Source organism: Aspergillus heteromorphus, assembly GCF_003184545.1.
Source record: "Aspergillus heteromorphus CBS 117.55 chromosome Unknown BO70scaffold_13, whole genome shotgun sequence".
NCBI classification, from domain to species: Eukaryota; Fungi; Ascomycota; class Eurotiomycetes; order Eurotiales; family Aspergillaceae; genus Aspergillus; species Aspergillus heteromorphus.
In genome coordinates this window covers 648,161-665,492 of record NW_020290418.1, presented here as the reverse complement: position 1 = coordinate 665,492, position 17,332 = coordinate 648,161, and the positions used below count along the sequence as shown (strand labels likewise).

Sequence of the window (17,332 nt, the reverse complement as noted above, 5' to 3'; positions counted from 1 at the left end):
CTTCTCTCCATCATACATTCTACTTCTTCTACACCATAGCCACAAAACAACGATTACCCAATTAGGCAAATCCCATTTCACCACACCTTAGTCATAATGCACATAACATCGACACAAGCTGACTAAAGTGGAGACGGGGACTCTTCGTCCCCACCACCACCACCACCAAACAACTTGAACTGACCTCCGGGACTGACTCTCAAAGCTCAAAGCCTAACAGCAAGTATCCTGATAACCAGGGTAGCTTTCTCCCAGGTACACTTCTACATCCCTCTCTATCTCTTCAAGCTATACCCCACCGACGCGCCCCCTTCACAACAAACACCCCCTTATCTCCCATCACAATCCGATAAAATCTAACCCCCCTCTCACCAGATCCCAAGATGACCACCCCCGCATCCGAACCCCCTCCGGGCGCCGGTACGTTAACCCCCCCCCCCCTCGCCCTCGACCTCGGCCTCGCCCTCCCCTTCCTTTCCTTTCCAATTGCATACCACAGTGCATCATGTAACTAACACCTCCGGTCCGCCAATAAAGTAAACATCAACTCGCTCTCCGTCCCGCAGCTCCGCGCCCTGCAGACCCGTCTGTCCTCCGAACTCGAGCACCTGACGACATCGCATGCGAAGTTGCGCGCAGCGCAGCTGAAGTTCAAGGATTGCGTGCGGTCGATCAACGAGGGCGTGACCGGGTCGGCCAAGAAGGGCACCGATGGGAAAGATGATATCCTCGTGCCCTTGACTAGCTCCCTGTATGTTCGGGGTAAGCTTGCGGATCGGGAGAAGGTGCTTGTTGATGTTGGGACGGGGTTCTTTGTCGAGAAGGTATGGCGATAGATATTCTTGATGATTATGATGATGTGTGTGCTGCGTGATGCTGATGGCTTGTGATTTGATTCGGACAGACTGCGCCCAAGGCTATCGAGTTCTACAATGATAAGGTCAAGAGCCTAGAGACCAACCTTACTGAGCTGGAGAAGATCGTCCAGACTAAGAGTGGTCAGCAGAGGCTCTTCGAGGATGGTGAGTATTGCCGATTGATTGGCGCTCCTGTTGCATGTCCCTGCGGTAAACTAATTATTTCCTAGCTCTGAGACAAAAGCTGCTCGCTGAGGGCGCCACGGGCTCCGCCACTGCTTCCGCCGGTGCTGGGTGAGAGCTTCCTTAGCGTGCATGTGTAGGATATCATACGGTCATCTACATGGAATATACGGTTGAAAATGAGGGACTACGTGAACCTGTTACCATTGAATAAACTGATGTAAGCCTAGGCCGCGGGCTTCGACGGTCAAGCCTGATACTGTGCGCCAGGGTTTCTTCCCTCGACATTCGCTCGTCATCTGGCTCCCCCAGAAGCGCACGGAATCGGCACGGCAAAGAAAAACAGTAATACAAGCTGGCAATTTGGAAATACAAGAACGATGAAATGATTCAGACGGGGCTTTCGTAGATCTTGGATGTCACCACGGTCATCAACAACAGTTACTCCAAATGCAACGTTCTCCCCTTGCATGGAATACGATCTCCAGCTCAGAACAGAGTTCCAAGATCTGCATACAGGAGTCCACCAAGATCAGTGGGGCCGGTGGCCGGCGAAGAGCCGCCCGATGCCCCCTGGTCTTTTGTTGTACCGGTCTGCAATGAACGTTCGTTGTTTGCAGGCGTGTTTCTCTCAGAAAAAGTTTGTGGAGCCCCTGTAGGACCCATCATCTCCGCGATTTGCTTCACCATGTTGACGAAGTCCCAAAATCCTCTCCGTTTGTCTTTGTTATTCGATGGATCCTTTGGTGAGAAGAAGGTGTCAAGCCCAGGGTTGTATCCCGCAGCATGTCCGACCTGTAGATTGCCGTGCTCACCCAGCAGGTTATCCCAAGTCGGATCGAACACCGATGCACCCCAGGAGGTATGAGGAGTCCCAGTAAAGGGGCCCACACCCACATAGACCTGTGGCATCTGGTCCGGCGACGCTGGCACCGTACGGGTATATTCGTCGTACCGGGCAATCTCCAGTATACATTTCGTTCCTTTGAGTCGATAACGAATGGCGGTTTTCTCGATGAAACGGGACACCGGCGCGGATGCGGAGAATGTCACTTTTCTCTCAGGCTTGGCGGAAATATCATCAACGTTAGCAGTGCGTTGGAATCGGATAGTATGCGAAAATTCTCGCAAGTAGGCGTCAATGGAAGAGGCTTCGTGGAACTCCAAGGACTTCAACTCGAGTTGCCAGTCAGATCTGTCCGGTCATTGATTAGAAACACACATCATTTGGCCTACATCAAACCTACCTTTCGAAATCAGTAATTCCCACCTGCAGGGGTGAGCGCCTTCCGTTGTGTTGTCCCATGCTACGCGTTCTGAGCCATCGTCGTTGAGTGATCTCATAATCATGAGCACCGGGGCTTTTGGTAAACTCGGCTTCCAGTCGAAGCATCGAGTGTCGGTTACCCTGGAATTCAAAATTCACGGAAAATGCGGGTTCGGCGTTTTCCAAGGAGCCCGTCGTAGTATCGTACGGCTCAAGCAAATGGGTGGCCTTGTAGCATCTGGCAAGGAGTTCCTCATGCTGGACTTTCAGACTGCAAAGATGAGCATTGTTTGTCCGAACAACGACGAGGGAAAGGCAGAGACTTACCCTGGTATCAACCGCCCTTTTGTTTGCTCGTGTAGCATCATCTCCCGGAATTCCTCGAAATCGTAATCCTTTCCGCCATCAGCAGGAAGACGGTATTCATCCAGCACGAACGAGCCGATATTAACTCGCATTCTCAGGTGTCCACGGACAGCAGCCACACCTTTGAGGCATTTTTCAACGACATTCAAAAGTCTGGTATTGTTTTTTGAACGTATCAAGTCCGCCCGGCTGCGCCATCTAGCCACATCGGGCCCTTTGGGACGAGCTCCATCGAGGAACGCCTTTCCAACAAAGGTGTCATTCTTGACGACAATCCTCTTCATGGTACCTGGGGGCTCAATGATGTAGGCTTTGGCCTTCATGTTAGTGTTTGCGATGGTCTCAGTCCACTTGATCCGAAGGCGCTGGACGATCTGTATCATGTTATCGTAACTATGGCCGAGAACACAGATGTGGTTGGGTATGTCTTTCGGGACAAACATATGACAGTTGAACTTCGCCCTGATATAATCGAGGGACTCGAGCTGCGAGCCGAGCGATTCACTCAGTGAAGGACCATCCTTTGGCCAAAGGAAAAGAAGCTGGAACGATTCGTCAGAAAGAGGAAACCTAGGGATAAGCAAGTCAGTTCCTTCGACTTACCTGCTCGGGAAATAATGAGATATCATCCGGTGCCTTTCGCAGCACTTGAATGATGGCATCGTGTCTCTCCCTAAGGTCGATGTTTGCCTCCTTGTTTATCGAATGCGCCTTGATTTTGTTCCACTCTGTCCTTTTCTTGTGTGACAGACTGCATTTTGTAATAATGCTCAGAATGAAGTCCTTTGCGGCAGAAACCTGCGATGCCTCGCCCCACAGATAAATGACCTAGGATGGTTAGTGAGCTGGTTTGAAGTATAGGTGTCCACCTACATGGTCGGTATAAGATGGTGGCTTTATAAAGGCCCCTGTTTTCTTGCAAATTTCTTCGAAAACCTCGTGACGACCTTGTGGCGCCGACGACTTTTTGATAGATCCGGAAGACTTTGCAAGGCCAAAAAATCTGTTACGGCGTGAGTATACTCCCGCATTATCAAGTAAGTGCACGCGTACTCATTTTTCAAGATTCCAAAAGGAGCCGGCAACTTCACAAGACCTGCATTGCTTTTCTTTAGGTGAGCTTCAATAGCAACAGTGTCCAAATCTTACCTGTAGGATCGGATCCACTTCGCCATCTAGACTTGGCCGGAGAGTCTTTGAATAAATTTGTCGGTGGTGTGGTGCTCTGGATCCCTCCTCTGCCTCGGGAGCTTGAATATCTTCTAGCAGAATACTTCGCTCCTCTCGAGCGTCCAGGGGTATTTGTAGCCGCGGCGGGTGTACTAGGAGCGGGTGCTTTCGAAGGCTCGTTTCGGACTGCATTTTTGGCAAGAGACCCTCGAGGTTCATTAGCTACACTCTCCTTTGCTCGAGAGGCTTTGGGACCCTGTTTGCCATATCCGACGAGTCTCCATTCTGGAATAGCCACAAGTTAGTCACTATTTGGTCGGTAGATTCAGGGGACATCAAAAAGAAATTCATAATTGTTACCTTGAGCACCGGATGACTCATGGCTACATGATTGTCAGTCATCGTCACAAAAATATACGCAGGAACTTACTCCAATGGAGAACTGAACGACATTGTGTCGGACTATCCAACAGACCGTTTAGAGAAACAGTGTCAGGGTAGATGCAAGAAAGTTGGCGGGGGCCCGGGGAGAAAAGAGAAAGATAAAAGGAGGGACGAGAAATGGACAGAAGACCATTGTTCGATGAATAGAAGCCCGGTGGAAAAGTGAAGTGAGATGAAGAGGAACCCGCGGAGGCAAGCAGCCGTCACTGCCAAACCGGGAAGCAACACATTGACTGCAAATCAAAACAGAATGGCTGGTAAATTTCAAGAATTAATACAGACGGGAAAGTAACCAAGTACCTAGGAGAGCTGTGGCCTACAGCCTCTCTGATCTGCCGTCACTGGTAATATGTATTCCACATGGGTGGATCATGGCTGCCAATGTGATGAAGGCCTTCACCTATTCACTCAGCACTGCACAGTCCCTTTCAAACTGCCAGGCAGACAGGAAAGTAGTGGCCCGAGAGAACAGTGTATGGTAGTAGTATGTAAATAACATGAAGGACGTTCAGTTTGATACCAAGAGAAGGACAGAAGCTGAGCCTAAGGTAGTACAGAACTCTAATGCCATCTGCCTGGTTGGTTTCAGGTGAAGAGTTTAAGCTTCACCTTCTCATGAACCACCTATATTAGGAGACAAAACTCATGGAACCTGTCCTGCCCTAATCAATGCCAACAGGGAATAGCCGGAGATAATTATTCAATATAATCCTACCGAAGTACGGCAGCCATTTGCAGCACCCCTGCCTACCTACCTAAGGTACGGCAGACCGGAGGATGTCTGAGGGGTACACAAACGCCTGCAAGAAACCTAGGTAGCAGCTGATTGAATTGTCTCAGTGGGAGCAACACGCCGTAAGACATTACCATCTAGAGCCAGGGAGCAAAGGATGGTGAGTCGCCTCATTCTGGTATAAAATCAGGCTCTCAAACCTGGCTAAGAAAGTAAAATCTCTCCTTGGCTTGCCTTCTTTACTGTCAGTCTTGTCATATACTTCAAGAAGATTCCATAATCACTCGGAAAGAGAATTTATCGGTCAGGGGGGGAATGCATCCTGAGGGTATAAGTAAATAAAGAAGCTTTAGAATATCTAGTCTTCTTCTTCCTCTGTACTCTCTATTCAATTCTTTCCCACCACCAGCAGGTGTGAGGGGCTGAGCAACTTTGATGGGAATATACACAAATCAGCTGAGAAATATAAAGGTCCATACATTACGAGTTTCAAATGCAGGTAAAATACGTATGTGAAAAGAGTCAATTAAATGATCCCGCTGTATGGAATACACGGGGACGAGGTTTATCACTGGTTAAACTGTCCTGGGAACATGTCAGTCCATCCATGGTGGTTGAAGCCCGTTTGCTGCAGCTCCGCGGGAGCATTGCCTAACATGATTGGTCCATCCGGGGAGCAGCTGATTACCTAAAGTGGACCACGCGCGGCGGGCGCGTCTTCCCTTTTTCGTCTTTTCCGTCGCCAGTCCAACAAGATAGCTGCTATTATCATTATTACTGATATCGGTCTGGAAGCAATCAACCATCGCCGTCCCAGCCTACGTCGAATTCCCCCGTCATTGGGCGTCACAGGAACATGGCTTCGGAATCCGCCGATGAGACGGACAGGCCGCGATCCCAGAAGGCTAGTGTCCGCAAGCGTGCTCAGCTATGGATGACCAAGGGAGGGCTTGTCCGGGACGACTCGGACGACGAACTAGGTGACGAGGACCACCCTTGGGAATGGGTTTACGACGACAAGGACGAGGACAGCCAAGAGACCGAACAGGCGACTGCAGCTGCCCTTCAGGATACCCCGAGATCGAGTCGGAAACGCTCCTCCCGCCCCAATGCCAAACGCCGACGCACGATCATCGGAGCTCGGATGGGCTCGTTCGAATGCGCCTTGGGTGAGGTCGTACTGCTGAAGTCTCCGGAGCTTGGGAAGGATTGGATTGGAATTATCACAGAATTTCTGGAGGAGGACGACGAGGATGCCGAGGGCGAGGTCATCAAGTCGGCCTACATCATGTGGTTTGCTTCTCCGGACGAGTTCATGTCGACCAGGAACAAGCGACGGACCGATGCTTTGCCCAACGAGCAGTACCTGACAGCAGACTTCAACGTCAATCCGCTTACGTCGATCAATGGCAAAGCTACGGTCATGTCCAAGGATGCCTTCTTCGCCAAGTATCCGGACGGCGCTCCGCCGAAGGCAAAGGAGGATCTGGCGGAATATAACAAGTGCATTGTTTGTCGGAGAGGTGTGAACCAGCTCCAAGGAAGATATACGGATGAGTTTGTGTGGGAGAACGTGTATCGTGAGGACAGAATCTTTGATCTTATAAATATGATCAAGGACGGGTTGAAGGGAGCAAAGAAACGCAAGCAAGTGGACAACGACGTGAGTGATGTGCTTGAACTCGATTCCATAAAGATACTGACACTGTACTCAGTATAAGAACACCAAGGAGGAAGATGACTTCGTTCCTACCACCCCCAGGAAGAGGCAAAAGGTGGCTTCCAATGCCACACCTCAGTCGCGGCGTCAAAAGGCCCTTACTACACCAGCTCACAAGAGGTAGGCGAAGCATGTCCGCCCAACAACGCAAATGCTAATAATCGTTACCAGAATCGTCGTCAAGAAACCGCTCGAATTCACCCCTCTTGGTACTCGTGTCCTCTCGCCTACTCATTTCGCCTCCCCATACCGTCAGGCACGCAACCTATTGCACGTGTCTACCGTGCCTGCGGCGCTTCCTTGTCGAAAGGACGAGTTCGAGAATGTCTACAGCCATCTCAGTGCTGCCATCATGGAGGGAACGGGATCTTGTATCTATATTTCAGGAACCCCAGGTACAGGCAAGACGGCTACAGTCCGCGAGGTTGTTGCACAGTTGAATTCCGCCGTGCTGGCAGAGGAGATGGACGACTTCATCTTCGTCGAGATCAACGGCATGAAGGTCACCGATCCACACCAGTCTTACTCGCTGCTCTGGGAAGCGCTCAAGGGCGATCGTGTATCGCCCTCACATGCTCTCGATCTCCTTGAGCGGGAGTTCTCCCACCCGTCCCCTCGACGGGTATCCTGCGTTGTCCTCATGGACGAGCTCGACCAACTGGTCACAAAGAACCAGTCTGTGATGTACAACTTCTTCAACTGGCCTGCCCTCCGCCACTCCCGCCTGATTGTCCTCGCTGTCGCAAACACCATGGATCTCCCAGAGCGTACCCTCAGCAACAAGATCTCCAGTCGTTTGGGTCTCCACCGCATCACATTCCCAGGATACACCCACACCGATCTAATGGAAATCATCACCACCCGCCTGGCCAACGTACCCGGCAACATCGTCGATCCAGACGCCATCCAATTCGCCAGCCGCAAGGTAGCTGCCGTCAGCGGTGACGCCCGCCGTGCCTTGGACATATGCCGTCGCGCTGTTGAAATCGCCGAACAAGCCAGCGAAGCAGTCTCCGGCGACAAGCCAGAGCCAGACGCAGACGCAGACGACACCGAATCCCTTCCCCCGACCCCCAGCAAGACCCCTGCGCGAAAGGAGCGATCCCTCAAACAGACCTCCCAACTATCTCCCCAAAAGAAACCCCCCACCAAACCTCAAAACATCGGCCGCGTCACCATCGCCACAATCAAACAGGCCATCCACGAGGCAACCTCCACACCCCTCCAACAATCTCTCCGCTGTCTCCCCCTTTCCGCGAAACTCTTCCTCGCCGCCATGATCGCCCGCGTCCGTCGCACGGGTATCTCCGAGTCGACCTTCGGCGACGTGATCGATGAAGCCAAGCGGATCGCAGACGCGGCTGTGGCCGTGGCCGGTGCCGCCGGCGCCGGCGTCAAGGAGTTCCTGCTCGCCGGAGGCAACGGAGCTCGCGTACGAGCCTTAGGCTTCGCCGCCATGGAACTGACGAATTCGGGCGTCTTGGCCCTGGAGTATTCCAAGGGACCGCTAGGCAGCGCTGCGATTCCGCACCGCGGCGACCGCAGCGGTAAGGTGCGTCTGCGTGTCGCGGCGGAGGATGTCAAGATCGCGTTCCGCGAGGACGAGGAGGCGAAAGGTCTGGGGTTGGTGATGGACCAGTGATTAATATACCCTCGATGGTTATGAGGCCAACCAAGTCCATGCCACAGACAAACTCTGTACAATTAGAACAATGATACCCACCAATGTGTTAATGAATAGAATCGAATCGAGAGAAGATAACCATCCTCCTACAGCCATGCCTTTGGTTTGATTGATATACGATATATAAATCATCCTTGGATGTGGGTATCCGTTCAAGCTACCTACCTACTTGCTTAACCGTAGCAAAAGCATAGTATAGCCATTATATGATATGATACATCTGAAAAGCCCCGACGACAACATAGTAAATCCTTTTGTGAAGTGAACCCCCCGAACGAACGTAATAATACCCAAACCAGTCAACACAGACAGACACACAACCAACTCAACGCTAAACTCCGTATATTGCATGAGATACATAACCCGTCGGTCCGTCCGGCCCCTGAACGAAGATCCAGACACAGTCTAAGAAAGAAAAGAAAAAAGATAAGAAGAAGAGGAGGAGGAAATGAGGCAAGGTGGGGTATTTCAAGGTGAAGTATGTTCACCACACACGCGCGCGCACGCGCGAATAAACAGAAAGACAGGAAGATATATAAAAGAACTAATATCTCTGTCTCCCCAGCGTGGGCGCCCAGGTGACGGGATGCGATTCCTCCGTGGCTTCGTCATCTTGCTTCCAGACCTTGATGGTCTTGTCGGCCTCACCGGTGATGAGACGCAAGCCGGTGCGATCGAACGTCGACGCCATGATGCCCGCTTCGGCCTCCAGGGATCCGGGCTGGGCGGTAGATTCGATGTTCTGGAACCGGTACCCGGTCTTCCAGTCCCAGAAGCACATGGAGCCGTTGTCGCCTCCGGAGAAGAGAACGTTGTCCTCGTTCACAGCGAGGGTGTTGATGATGGCGTTGTGGCCTTCGAAATTCTGCATGAAATCGCCCTCGGGGCATTTCCATTGCTTAATAGATCCTGTGCTGGCGGAGGCGAAGGTGAATTCGCGCGGGTGCGTCGCGAGGTTCCGGATGCCCTTCTTGTGGTGCGTGAGTACACCCATGGACTTTCCGGCGGCCAGATCCCATAGTCGGACTGTGGCATCGAGGGAACCGGTGATAATCTGCGGGTCGGCTTCCTGGCATTTCACGTCCGCGACGGTGCCTTGGTGACCGCTGAGGACGTGGACGTTGCTCCGTGTCCGCATGTCCCAGACACGGGCGACACCGTCGCGACCACCTGTGACGAGGAGGTCCAAACGAGGGTGAAGAGCAAGGGTGTACACGCCGCTGAGGTGACCGTGGTAGTGGCGGATGACTTTGTTCGTTTCCAAATCCCAGCACTTGACCATTTTGTCCTCGCCGCAGGAGAAGAGGTAGGGATGTCGGGGAGACACGGCTAGGCCGCGGACGGTGGAAATGTGACCCGTGAGGGTGAGACGGAGCGCGCCTGTCGCCAGATTCCAGATCTTGATGGTCCGATCGCCTGCACCACTGGCGAACCACTCGTTGTTCGGCTCGACGGCCAAGCTGCGCACCCAACCCAGATGGCCGGAGATAACCCGCATGAGCTTCCACGGCGCGTGCCAGTCCGGCCTTTGTTGCTTCGTCGCCGAGGGGCGTTGGATGAGACTCTTCGGTTCATTTTCACCGCCAATGCCGCCAGCTTTCGGGCCAGGGGCCTTCTTGACCAGGGCCATGGAGGCGCCGCTGCCGTCGGCGGCTTTGGACTGGGGTTGGATCTTGGGGCGTTTGGCGCGTCCGGCGACCGCGGCCGCGGCTTGCTTTTCGGCGAGAGCTGGGGGGAGTTCCTTCACGTCTGAGTATTCTGCTTGGCGGCGGTAGGAGAGGCCGATGGAGCCGTTCGCGACGGAGGGGGTGACCATGAGGTAGTCGGAGCCGAAAAGCTCGGCCGTGCGCTTGGCCGACAGGCGCACGGCTTCATCTGGAGTTGTAGAGGGGATGACGTCCATGGTGATGGGTTAAGGCGTGTTCCGACGTTTCTGGAGATGGAGCTGCTGGCTGCGGCACGTGTCGTTGGCGCGTCCTGGGCCCCAGGCGCAGGGAGCAATGGTTTTTTAGTCGAGAGTATGCCTGTGTGTCATGCGAAGTATGGAGTGCAGCAGGGTGACAGGCGAGGGGTGAAGTGGTGGAGGGGTTGAATTCCGACTGCCGGATGTGAAGCCGAAGATAGGTGAAGACGCAGTCGAAGTTCACTGAAGCTCGACTTGATTTTCGGCGGGCGGCGAGCTCGTTGCTGCCTGAGGCGCCAGGGCCTCGCTCAGGTGTCGAGGCCCCCACCCTCCGCGATTAGATCCAGCGATAACATGATGCGGGCTGCATTTCTTCGACTGCCATCATGGATCCCTCTCAAGAAGCCAAATTCCCTCTTCACGAGGCTGCCCGGGAAGGCAAAAGTGCGTATTACCTCTACATTCCCCTCCATATTTGAACTAAATTAATCCCAACCAGCTCCAACCGCCGAATCCCTACTGAGTGTACGTACTGCCCCGGAGCTGCCCCGCATCAAGAGCTCCCAACAGCCTCATCCTAAGCTCGAACTATCCAGCTCACAAAGCCTAGGCCAACCCCAAACTCGCGACCGTGAAAGACGATGATGAGCGGCTTCCCATACACTGGGCGGTAGCATACAACCGCCTCCCCATCGTGGAGCTCCTGCTATCAGCCAAGAACTTCGATCCCGATGTCGAGGTCCGTTCTTTTTTCCTTCCCAATCCCTCGCTCATAGCAGAAAGAAGCACATATCTAAAACCACACAGGATGGCTCCGGCTGGACACCCCTCATGATTGCATCAAGCCTGAAGAACGCCGAGGGCGACCCGATCATCGACATGCTCCTCAAAAAAGGCGCCGACGTAAGCACGAAAAGTGTCACCGGCCAGGTACGTATCTACACAACTCCCTGGTCAATTTCCTTAAGATTTGTTTAGCTGCAGAAAAATGACAGTCATTTATGATGTTTATGTGACAGAACGCCCTCCACTTCGCAACCTCCAAAGCCAACCTCTCCACCGTCCGCACCCTCATCGCCAACAAGTGCAGCGCCCGCGTCAAGGATAAGCGTGGCCAGCTGGCTCTACATCGGGCTGCCGCGATCGGGTCCACGCCAATCATCAAGGTCCTTCTGGAGGATGGGAAAAGTCCCATCAACGCGACGGATATCGACGGCTTGACGGCGTTGCATCATGCGGTGTCGGAGGGACATGGAGATGCGGCGATTACGTTGCTCAAGGCTGGGGCGGAGGCAGATAAGAGGGACTCGAATGGGGTGTTGGCGATGGATATGGCACCTGATAGTAAGGTAAGTTTCTCATTCCTCTGTGTTCGTGATTGGTTGTGGACATGGGTTGGGAGCCTTGTGCTGATCTATGTGCTAGGTGCGGAGCTATATCCTGCAGACAGCGGAGAGGGAAGGAATTGAGTTGTAGGGTGGACTGCAGACCGAATCGAGTATGTGTAGGGGATAGGAGAGAAGAACGCGACAAGGATACCCGGAGTCTCTCCAGGCTCGATCTATGACTGTTTCAATATCTGTTCCAGTAATTAACGGATTTATGCATGGTATTACTTTTGAAAGGACATGGATCACATCACGTCGTCTAAATCGGAATCTAGCCCGAACAAATACTATGTACAAGCAGGAACAACAGGTCTACCGTGTATACATCTCATTTCATCGTGTCGGCCAGTTCCCGGTAGATTTTCTTCAGATCGGCGATATCGGCCTGAAGCTCTTCCACCTGTTCGCTCTTCTCCCCCAACATCTCTAGCGTTGTCTGATACCGCTGGTCGATATCCTCGAGGCGCTTCTCCAGTTCCTGCACACGATCATCTGAGGTCTTCTTCTCATCTGCCTCCCGCATCAAATCGACGACCTGCTGTCGGGCTTCGTCGCGTTGGGTGGTGATCCGCGCGAGTTCATCTTTGGACGCTGCGCGTTCGCTCTCGAGGCGGCGCACGGTGGCGCTCATGCGCTCGACCAGCTGCACAGACGGTCCTGCTCCGACAGTAGATTCGGATATGATGTCGTTGATGCCGCGAGAGGGTTGCGTCAGCCCGCCGCCGTAAGCCGAGGGCGTACCTGAACGGCTGAAGTACTCGTCCGGGTCGAAGTTGATAGAAGGAGTCTCCGGAACTGTTGCGTGTGATGATCCGTTGGTGACTGGGGGTGAGAATACCGAGTGTGTTGAAGCAGGGAACGAGTTCTGTCGTACGGGAGTGCCGATGTCCGGCGATGTAGGCAATGTCGAGGGACGACGGCTTGCGGGCCGGTAATCTGATAGAGAGACAGGCTCCAATGCACTCGGACGACGGCTGTATGCAACGGGGGACTGGGTCCGGGGTTGCTGAAGGAAGCCCACGGGAGAAGCAGCCTGCTCGCGCCATTTGGTTCGCTCCTCCTCAAGCTTCTGCGACCATGTCGCATCAAGGACCTTCTTCTGTTCAACAAGATCCTTCTGGGAGAGAAGCAGGTCGTCCGTGGCTTTCTTGAGCTTTTGCTCGGACTTTTGCAGATCTTGCAACCGTTCCTCGAGCTTGCCTTCGAGATCATGCTCAGTTTCCTTGGCCTCTTCAATATCTTCTTCTAACCTTTTCGTTTTGAGGTTCTGCGATATAATAGTTAGTTTACCTGTCCTTATTCGACTCTGGGATGCAATCTTACCACTTCGCGGATCTTTCGCCGCATATCGCCCTCTCGTCGGGCGACCTCATCCCGCTCTTTCTCGACACTCGCCAATCGCGCCATCAAAGAGCCTTCTAGAGTCTGCCAGTTCTCACTAGCTACGGCGTACTGTGTCTGAAGAGTCTCGATCTGACGCAGGAGCTTCACCTGCGCGTCACCCGTGACCCCAGACGAAGCCTCCTCTGCTCTGGACCGCAAAGACTCCATTTTGCTTTCCAGCGCAGACTGTTCGCCCTTCAGCTCGGCCTCAAGCATACGCGCTCTCTCCTTTTCCTGCTCGATTGTTCCCTTCAGATCTCCGATTTCTCGCCTCAGCTTCTCCTCGCTGATTTCGCGCTCAATCTTGGTGCTGGCAAGGTCCTCCTCTAGTTGCGCGGCGCGGCGCTTCTCCTGGTCCAGGGCTTCTGACTGAGCCTTTGCTTCGGCGGCTTCAGCCCTAGCAACTGCCCTGGCGAGTTGTCCTTTCATCTCTTGTACAGTATGACTTAATGCGTTGCGCTCTGCCGTCACGGCTTCCAGGTCTCGGGAGACCTTCGTCTGGGCAGAGAGTGATTCATTTGCTCTCTTCTCCCCCGCCTCCGCCCGCTTGGCTCTAGTCTCAGCACTGGCAAGATCCCTTTCCAACTTGTCGATCTTTTTCTTTGTTTCCGTCTGAGCTTTGGAGTTTTCCGTCAGCTGCTGCCTCAGCTTCTTGATTGCGGTTCGGTGGTCCATCTCCGTCTTGGACAGCTTCTGTCCTTCTTCGAGCAACAAAGCGATCTTCTCGTCTTTTTCCTGGAGCTGCCTTTCGACACTTCCCGGCTCTGCAGTAGCTGCTGCCTTCTTGGCAGAGTCAGCAGCTTCTTTGGCCAAGTATTTCAGCTTGGACTGCAAAGCGTCGATTCGTTCGATGTATCCGTACATTTCCTCCTGCCATTGCGACTCTGCGGCTTTGTGCTCTGCTTGTAATTGCGCAACTACCTTCTCCTGATCACTAGACAAAATGGGCGCATCCGTAGGCGTATCCGTAGGTGAATCTGCCGACAGGGAGTCTCTTGGCGCAGGCGTCTCCTCGACTTCATGGGTAACCGGATCACTATCAGACGTACTATCTCGTGGGGCGCTGGCATTGTCCTCAGCGACAGTGTCGGGAGGGCTGGGGCCCTCAGTTTGTGAAATAACACCGTCCTTGAAATCCGGTGATGAGACGCCCGAGTCCTGACTGATTCGAGCGGCAGCTGAAGTCGAGACCCTCTCCGCTTGGCTGGAGCTCCGCGAATGTCTCCCTGTGTTCCCATTGGAAGATTCAAGACTAGCTTCAATGTCCATGCTCGTTCGCGGGGAGGAACCGTGGCTAGGAGGCTGCGACGAGGCGTTTCCGGGAGTATTGGCCTTATTAACCAATGCACGAGCCAGGCGCTCCTGAAGGCGGTCATTCTTGCGCGCATTCGACGAGCTGCGTGAAATGTCTGTGACCCATTAGCGATGCGACACAGTGTAACCGTCCAAAATGATTGAGTATCTCCATACTGCCAGTCTGCTCATTTTGTTTGGGCTTCGATGGCGCGTTCCGAGCCTGTTGTTGTTTCTGATCTTCTTCCTCAGCCAAGATCAAGTCCAGTCTGGACTCGACGCCCGCGACAGCCTGCTGCAGGAAAGAGCCCACTTTCCATTTCGGCTTCGCGCCCTGGGGATTCTGCGACATGACGACAGATTCGTGTCTCTCCAACCCTGCAAACTAGACCGCCTAGCAGCAAGGATGATGCGCAACGTGTGTCATGGAAAGCGAGGAGTCCGGATGATGGTGGTGATGATGATGAGGCAATCTGATGCTCGCTTGTCGTCACTGAGAGGAAGACCAGTCCGAACACATTGAACGTGTGCAAAGCGGAATCTGGAAGCGACCGACAAGGAGAGCGAAGAGTAGAAGGGCAGCAGGCGAAGCCAAGTGCCACCAAAAGGAAAGGCTGTTCAACAGTGCCGGGGGGGCGTCAATCACCACGTTGCAGCTTGCGTGGACGGCGAGGGAGCGATGAAGCGCAACCGGCTTGGCGGCCGGGGAACCCAACGGGGAACGTGATTCGTATCATCATCGGCCGCTCCCTGTCCTTCCCCAACCTCCTCCTCCTTTCAGGCTGCTCTTCCACCCACTTCTCCCCTCTCCCCTCTGTCTGCCCCTCAATTCAGCCCCTTGCCATTCCGGTTGGCTCCTGGTTCTCCCCTCCCCCGGAATCACCATGTCGTCCCTACCCCTGGAGCCGCCCACCTATCTCAGCTCGTTGCAGAACAACATCCGAGCTCGTCCTATCCCGTGGGAGGGCGCCGTCCGAGCTGGGAACATCACCGATGACCACCTCAAGAAGATCAAGGCCGTGGACAAGGTCCGTAAGGAACAACGACGCCAGACGGTCGAGGGGGATCTGACGGGCTATGTCACGCTGCTTGCGGGCGGGTCTGAAGGCAAGAGCGTGCTCGACTCCGCCTCCAGGAGAACCGACATTGTGCAATACATCCTCGTGCTGGCCGCGGATTTGATCAACGGTCTGAATACCTTCTTTCTGGCTGCCTTATCCAAGTGAGACCGTATGCTGACCGGCGTTACACCTGCAGATGTCCCCTCTCTCTCAAACGCCCTGGTCGCGCATCCCGATCCTTACAAGCCATTCCTCCCGCTCTTGCGTCACTCTACGAACGCCGAAGACCCCATCCCCCTGCTCACCTCCACCTTCCTGACCAACCTGGTATCGGTCAGCCTGACCTCCTCGTCCAAGCCGGCTGCGCGCGATAATGAAGCCCTCCCGCAGCTGTACACCTATCTCTCTACCCTGACCCAGAATCAAGACAGCGGGCTGCAGGATATCGGGGTCCAGGAATTGTCGGCATTGCTACGGACCTCAAAATCCCGTGAGATTTTCTGGAAGGAGAGGAAGCATACCGTCGATCCCCTTATCGAGATCCTCCGCGCTGCCACGGGAGCCAAGGAAAACAGCTCAAGCACACTGGCTGGCAGCTCGCGCGCGATCGAGCCCGGTCTCGCCGGCGGGGTTGGCCTCCAGCTGCTGTACCGGGTTCTCCTTGTCCTCTGGCAGCTCAGTTTCGAAGGAGAATTGATCGGTGATGAACTGCAAGCGTATGTGACGTGACCCCCGCATACGTTGAGGTGCTGAATTGACAATGATGGATGTAGGGACCACGAGATTGTACAGTTGTACACGCACCTCCTACGCCTGTCCCCGAAAGAGAAGACTACCCGACTCCTCCTCGCCACCCTCAACAACCTCCTTTCCACCAACCGCACCAGCCTGCTCCCGGTCGCCGTCTTTGTCCGCCTTCCTGCCCTTCTCTCGAACCTCTCCGGTCGTCATCTGACCGATCCTGATCTCCTGGAGGACCTTAAGTTCCTGTCGGACATGCTGGATGAATACACCAAGACGCAGACAACATTTGATCAATATGCGGCCGAGCTTCAGTCGGGCCACCTGCGGTGGTCCCCGCCCCACCGCAACCCTACCTTCTGGAAGGACAACGCCCGCCGGATTCTCGACGAGAACAGCGGGGCACTGCCGAAAAAGCTGGCGGAGATCATCGCGAAGAGCTGGGATAACGACAAGCAGGTGCTGGCGATCGCCTGTAACGACGTGGGCCACTTGGTGAAGGAGCTGCCGGAGCGACGGACACAGCTGGAGAAACTGGGTCTGAAGACACGGGTCATGGAGCTTATGGCCGACAAGGACGAGTCGGTGCGGTGGGAGAGCTTGCGGGCGGTTGGCGAGTGGCTGCGCTATACGTTCGACGACTGATCGACTGATCGACGGAACGTGCGAGGGGACACGATGTGACATACTACCCGATACTTGTTTGACCTTCTGCTTCTATGTGGTCAAGAGGAGACCTTGGCTGTATTGTATGGATTCTCAGCGTATATCATTTGAATGCCATTGTACTGTGCACATAGCAAATCATCGGGCCCGTCAGGTTGCCCCTCAGAAGCAACACGAACGAGCCATCGCCGTAGCGGCCGGCGGCGTGGCGACAATCAGGCCAAGCAATCCCCCGTACTGTGTATATCGACGGACTTGGAAAAAACAGGGTCTCCCGGAAGTAATGCGCAGATCAATCTGAGACATCACAAAATCTGCTCCACGAGCCCCCCAACGGCCTGTCCAGAACGGTGGATCGATGATCGGCCGCTATACAGAAAGCCGCGGGCCCGCTTGGTTGCGCCGTACCCATCTCCGATTCATCTGAGTTTCGCACTGACATTCATTCGACCCCAACCGCTTGTGGCGCTCCT

At 54.1% G+C, this 17,332-nt stretch overlaps 7 protein-coding genes across 7 annotated transcripts; 4 read left to right on the top strand and 3 right to left on the bottom strand.

The window, feature by feature from the left end:
- The first annotated feature begins 159 nt into the window (after nucleotides 1–159).
- Nucleotides 160–1,342, top strand: BO70DRAFT_43928 (prefoldin subunit 5). Its single transcript, XM_025548442.1, has 5 exons — nucleotides 160–255; nucleotides 376–420; nucleotides 538–824; nucleotides 905–1,022; nucleotides 1,088–1,342. Exons 2-5 carry the CDS (start codon nucleotides 384–386, stop codon nucleotides 1,153–1,155), a joined length of 510 nt encoding a protein of 169 aa, XP_025399247.1. The 5' UTR covers nucleotides 160–255; nucleotides 376–383; the 3' UTR covers nucleotides 1,156–1,342.
- Nucleotides 1,079–4,296, bottom strand: BO70DRAFT_406219 (uncharacterized protein; the record flags this gene model as incomplete). Its single annotated transcript, XM_025547143.1, has 9 exons — nucleotides 1,079–2,235; nucleotides 2,288–2,578; nucleotides 2,635–3,215; nucleotides 3,277–3,501; nucleotides 3,547–3,676; nucleotides 3,727–3,769; nucleotides 3,823–4,128; nucleotides 4,204–4,226; nucleotides 4,274–4,296. 9 exons carry the CDS (start codon nucleotides 4,294–4,296, stop codon nucleotides 1,530–1,532), a joined length of 2,328 nt encoding a protein of 775 aa, XP_025399246.1. The 3' UTR covers nucleotides 1,079–1,529.
- Nucleotides 4,297–6,276: 1,980 nt separating this feature from the next.
- Nucleotides 6,277–8,382, top strand: BO70DRAFT_337173 (origin recognition complex subunit 1; the record flags this gene model as incomplete). Its single annotated transcript, XM_025541142.1, has 3 exons — nucleotides 6,277–6,683; nucleotides 6,736–6,860; nucleotides 6,912–8,382. The coding sequence occupies exons 1-3, from the start codon at nucleotides 6,309–6,311 to the stop codon at nucleotides 8,380–8,382; spliced, it is 1,971 nt and encodes a 656-aa protein (XP_025399245.1). The 5' UTR covers nucleotides 6,277–6,308.
- A 246-nt stretch (nucleotides 8,383–8,628) lies between these two features.
- On the bottom strand, nucleotides 8,629–10,532 carry BO70DRAFT_362414 (WD40 repeat domain-containing protein). Its single transcript, XM_025543290.1, has one exon. The coding sequence runs from the start codon at nucleotides 10,325–10,327 to the stop codon at nucleotides 8,969–8,971; it is 1,359 nt and encodes a 452-aa protein (XP_025399244.1). The 5' UTR covers nucleotides 10,328–10,532; the 3' UTR covers nucleotides 8,629–8,968.
- Nucleotides 10,533–10,701: 169 nt separating this feature from the next.
- Nucleotides 10,702–12,034, top strand: BO70DRAFT_362413 (ankyrin repeat domain-containing protein). Its single transcript, XM_025543289.1, has 6 exons — nucleotides 10,702–10,771; nucleotides 10,827–10,852; nucleotides 10,938–11,066; nucleotides 11,135–11,257; nucleotides 11,347–11,676; nucleotides 11,753–12,034. The coding sequence occupies exons 1-6, from the start codon at nucleotides 10,714–10,716 to the stop codon at nucleotides 11,801–11,803; spliced, it is 717 nt and encodes a 238-aa protein (XP_025399243.1). The 5' UTR covers nucleotides 10,702–10,713; the 3' UTR covers nucleotides 11,804–12,034.
- BO70DRAFT_429502 (M protein repeat protein) lies at nucleotides 11,961–15,032 on the bottom strand (the record flags this gene model as incomplete). The annotated part of the gene is made up of 4 exons (XM_025548075.1): nucleotides 14,569–15,032; nucleotides 13,039–14,507; nucleotides 12,116–12,982; nucleotides 11,961–12,002 (listed from the first exon to the last, which is right to left on the bottom strand). Exons 1-4 carry the CDS (start codon nucleotides 14,741–14,743, stop codon nucleotides 11,961–11,963), a joined length of 2,553 nt encoding a protein of 850 aa, XP_025399242.1. The 5' UTR covers nucleotides 14,744–15,032.
- Nucleotides 15,033–15,152: 120 nt separating this feature from the next.
- Nucleotides 15,153–16,991, top strand: BO70DRAFT_315475 (H(+)-transporting V1 sector ATPase subunit H). The gene is made up of 3 exons (XM_025540313.1): nucleotides 15,153–15,579; nucleotides 15,649–16,168; nucleotides 16,226–16,991. The coding sequence occupies exons 1-3, from the start codon at nucleotides 15,276–15,278 to the stop codon at nucleotides 16,836–16,838; spliced, it is 1,437 nt and encodes a 478-aa protein (XP_025399241.1). The 5' UTR covers nucleotides 15,153–15,275; the 3' UTR covers nucleotides 16,839–16,991.
- The last annotated feature ends 341 nt before the right edge of the window (nucleotides 16,992–17,332 follow it).

Bases quoted from the DNA above. Each gene is read 5' to 3' on its own strand.
- BO70DRAFT_315475 (XM_025540313.1), top strand. From the start codon at position 15,276: ATGTCGTCCCTACCCCTGGAGCCGCCCACCTATCTCAGCTCGTTGCAG. The intron at 15,580-15,648 runs GTCTGAATACCT...TTACACCTGCAG, and splicing joins GGCCGCGGATTTGATCAACG to ATGTCCCCTCTCTCTCAAAC. The intron at 16,169-16,225 runs GTATGTGACGTG...TGATGGATGTAG, and splicing joins ATCGGTGATGAACTGCAAGC to GGACCACGAGATTGTACAGT.
- BO70DRAFT_362413 (XM_025543289.1), top strand. From the start codon at position 10,714: ATGGATCCCTCTCAAGAAGCCAAATTCCCTCTTCACGAGGCTGCCCGG. The intron at 10,853-10,937 runs GTACGTACTGCC...CACAAAGCCTAG, and splicing joins CCGCCGAATCCCTACTGAGT to GCCAACCCCAAACTCGCGAC. The intron at 11,677-11,752 runs GTAAGTTTCTCA...TCTATGTGCTAG, and splicing joins ATATGGCACCTGATAGTAAG to GTGCGGAGCTATATCCTGCA.
- BO70DRAFT_43928 (XM_025548442.1), top strand. From the start codon at position 384: ATGACCACCCCCGCATCCGAACCCCCTCCGGGCGCCG. The intron at 421-537 runs GTACGTTAACCC...CCGCCAATAAAG, and splicing joins CGAACCCCCTCCGGGCGCCG to TAAACATCAACTCGCTCTCC. The intron at 1,023-1,087 runs GTGAGTATTGCC...ATTATTTCCTAG, and splicing joins GCAGAGGCTCTTCGAGGATG to CTCTGAGACAAAAGCTGCTC.
- BO70DRAFT_362414 (XM_025543290.1), bottom strand. From the start codon at position 10,327: ATGGACGTCATCCCCTCTACAACTCCAGATGAAGCCGTGCGCCTGTCG.